The sequence below is a fragment of the Sarcophilus harrisii genome, chromosome 1 (assembly GCF_902635505.1).
Source record: "Sarcophilus harrisii chromosome 1, mSarHar1.11, whole genome shotgun sequence".
Classification (NCBI taxonomy): domain Eukaryota; kingdom Metazoa; phylum Chordata; class Mammalia; order Dasyuromorphia; family Dasyuridae; genus Sarcophilus; species Sarcophilus harrisii.
This window is the reverse complement of record NC_045426.1, coordinates 396,350,859-396,353,705: the sequence shown is the minus strand read 5'-3', so window position 1 is coordinate 396,353,705 and position 2,847 is coordinate 396,350,859. Positions and strand designations below refer to the sequence as shown.

The window sequence follows — 2,847 nt, the reverse complement described above, 5'->3', positions numbered from 1 at the left end:
GCTCATAAGTATCTAAGTACTCAATGGAGTTCACACGTTTGGGAGAGTTCAGGCTTAGTATGAGATATCCGACTTCACACCTCCCTTAGGGCCAGAGAGCATGCTGGGAGGATGAGTGAGAAGTTGAAGATGGATGAGTGAGAAGAGAATTTTGTAGCTGAATCTAGTGACCTCATTCTGAGTTTTCTTGGGAAAGATACGCAGAAACGGAGGCATAGAGGACTGAATGTCCTTCCAAGTCAAGCGCTTAAAAAGTGTCTGAAGACAGATTGGAACTCCCGAAAAGGCATCTCCCTAACTCCAGGTCCCGGATGCTATCTACTGCGCCCCCTAGCTGCCTAATAGGAAGATGATGACAGTGCTCTCAAAGTAGTACTAAGCGGCATGAGTTACGGAAGCCCATAAGGGCGAGGAAGGCCTCAGCCTGAAGGAGGCTACCAGAAGGGGGCGCCCTTGGCTTGGATGGCGCCCTAAGAAGGCAGCAGAAGCAGCAGCATGGCGGGGAAACGGCCCGCGGCCAAGGTCACCTACTATCGGTTGGAGGAAGTGGCGAAACACAACTCGAAAAAGGATGCTTGGCTGGTGATCCACGGGCGAGTGTACAATATCACCGGCTTCCTGGGAGAGCACCCGGGCGGAGAAAAGGTTCTGATGGAACAAGTGGGTCGGGACGCGACCCAGGGCTTCGAGGCTGCCGGACACTCGGCGGATGCGCGGGAGATGCTGGCGCAGTTCTGCCTTGGGGAATTGCAGCCGGGTGAGCGCGGGGCCCCGCAGCCCTAGACGGCCACTCCCGCTGCCCCTGGGCTGCCCGTCCTGGGTCCTGAGCCAGCCTCGAAGGAGTCAGCGAGCAAACGCACGCACGAGGGGAAAACGGGCGAGTCGGACTTCCAGCTGCGGGTTCTGTTGGCCTCCTGCGAAGTCTCGATGGCCCCGCCCACCGCCTGTCTGTGCTAAATCGCGATGGCCACGCCCACCGCCCTCTGTGCTAAATCGCGATGGCCACGCCCACCGCCCTCTGTGCTAACCGCTATGGCCACGCCCACCGCCCTCTGTGCTAAATCGCGATGGCCACGCCCACCGCCCTCTGTGCTAACCGCTATGGCCACGCCCACCGCCCATCTGTGCTAAACGCGATGGTCACGCCCACCACCCTCTGTGCTAAATCGCGATGGCCACGCCCACCGTCCATCTGTGCTAAATCGCGATGGCCACGCCCACCACCCTCTGTGCTAAATCGCGATGGCCACGCCCACCGCCCGTCTGTGCTAAATCGCGATGGCCACGCCCACCGCCCGGCTGATGCTGGGAGGGGCATCTCATCATCCTATTGCGGTGCGCCCTTGGCGGTTACCTTTTCCAGCCAAATTTTCTTCCTAATGTTTTTGTAAACAACACTCCATTCCACAGTTTTTTTGTCATTCAGTCCAGTGAAGCAGAGAAGAAATTTGAAGGCGTATATTTAGAACAGTTATGTGCTTTTTCAGGGGGAAAAAATGCTGTCTGCTTACAGTTTAGTTTTTAATTAAAAAAAAAAAAGTCTCCTTCTAGTACTTAGAGTAAACATTTTCAAAAGAATGGCGGGGGAAAAAAAACTGGTTTTGAGGATGAGAATGCTTATTCTTTTCTCTCTATATATTTATTACTTTTAAGCGAATCCCAGTTAAAAAAATTAATCCAACATAATTCTGTTAAGTTTGATATTTATGAGTTATTTGTCTTAAGTAGAAATTTTACCCAAAATGCAGTTTTCTAAATTGTCATCTTTTTCACTTCCCCAGGAAAGTAAAACTTGGCCTCTGTGGGCTCAGTTTCTTCTCTTTCAAAGTGGTATTTGAAATAAGAGTCTCTCCATTGATGGATGAATGGTCATTTGAACTAAGGGAGTTTATAGGAGCAGCCTAGTGAGGAGATAGAAAGGAATGACAGTTTGAATAAAAAAGATTCTGAGTTATTACTCTGGGACAATGGTGTGAGGAAATAGTAACCACTCCTATATAGCTCATTATTTATTTATTTACTTCTGTTCTATGAGGGGGTGGGGAGTGGGAAACAGCAACAGATTTCTTCAGGGTATTTAATTGAAATGAATTTTGGAGAAACGTTGTTTGCTTAAAAAATGTGATTCCAAATATATCCATGACATTTGGAATGGGAAATGATTGGTATGGTAATATGGAATAGGGGAAATAAGAGAAAATGTTTAAATTTTTGCTTGTCTTGTGTGTTTGTAACTATTCCTCTTGGAATGTACTAGAATAAAAGATATCCGATGGTTTGTTTGTTTTGTTTTCTTTGCTGCGGCAATTGGGTTTAAGTGACTTGCCCAAGTCTCACAGCTAGCAAGTGTTAAGTATCTGAGGCCTTATTTGAACTCAGGTCTTCCTGCCTTCAGGGCTGGTGCTCTATCTTCTGTGTTGTTTTGTTTTTAAAGTAATAGAAGTAAGAGTTTGGGAGGAAAGATGAGTTCAGTTTGGAATATGTTGAGTTTAAAATAATTATACATTAGCCAACTTAATGTGTCAAATAGTTGGAGATCCAAGTTTGGAAGTTAGGAAAGAAGTTGGTAATGGATAAATAGATCAGAGAATCACCAACACAATGATGCTAATTGAAACCATGGGAGCTAATGAAATCAAGTGAAATAGTTCAAAAGTTCATTGGGGAACATCCAGATGGCCTGGAAGAAAATCCAGCAAAGGAGATTGAAAAGAAGTAGTCAAATAAGTACAAGGAGAACCAAAATAGAATTGTGTCATGGAATGATAGAAAGTAAAGATTATCAAGGAGGAAAAATTGATTTACAATACCAAAAGCCACTTGCAGGTCAAGAAGATTAAATAATAG

At 46.2% G+C, this 2,847-nt stretch overlaps 1 protein-coding gene across 1 annotated transcript; it reads left to right on the top strand.

Moving 5' to 3' along the window:
- The first annotated feature begins 229 nt into the window (after positions 1-229).
- Positions 230-2,278, top strand: LOC116420542 (cytochrome b5 type B-like). The gene has a single exon (XM_031946117.1). It carries the CDS (start codon positions 496-498, stop codon positions 781-783), a length of 288 nt encoding a protein of 95 aa, XP_031801977.1. The 5' UTR covers positions 230-495; the 3' UTR covers positions 784-2,278.
- Positions 2,279-2,847: the final 569 nt, after the last annotated feature.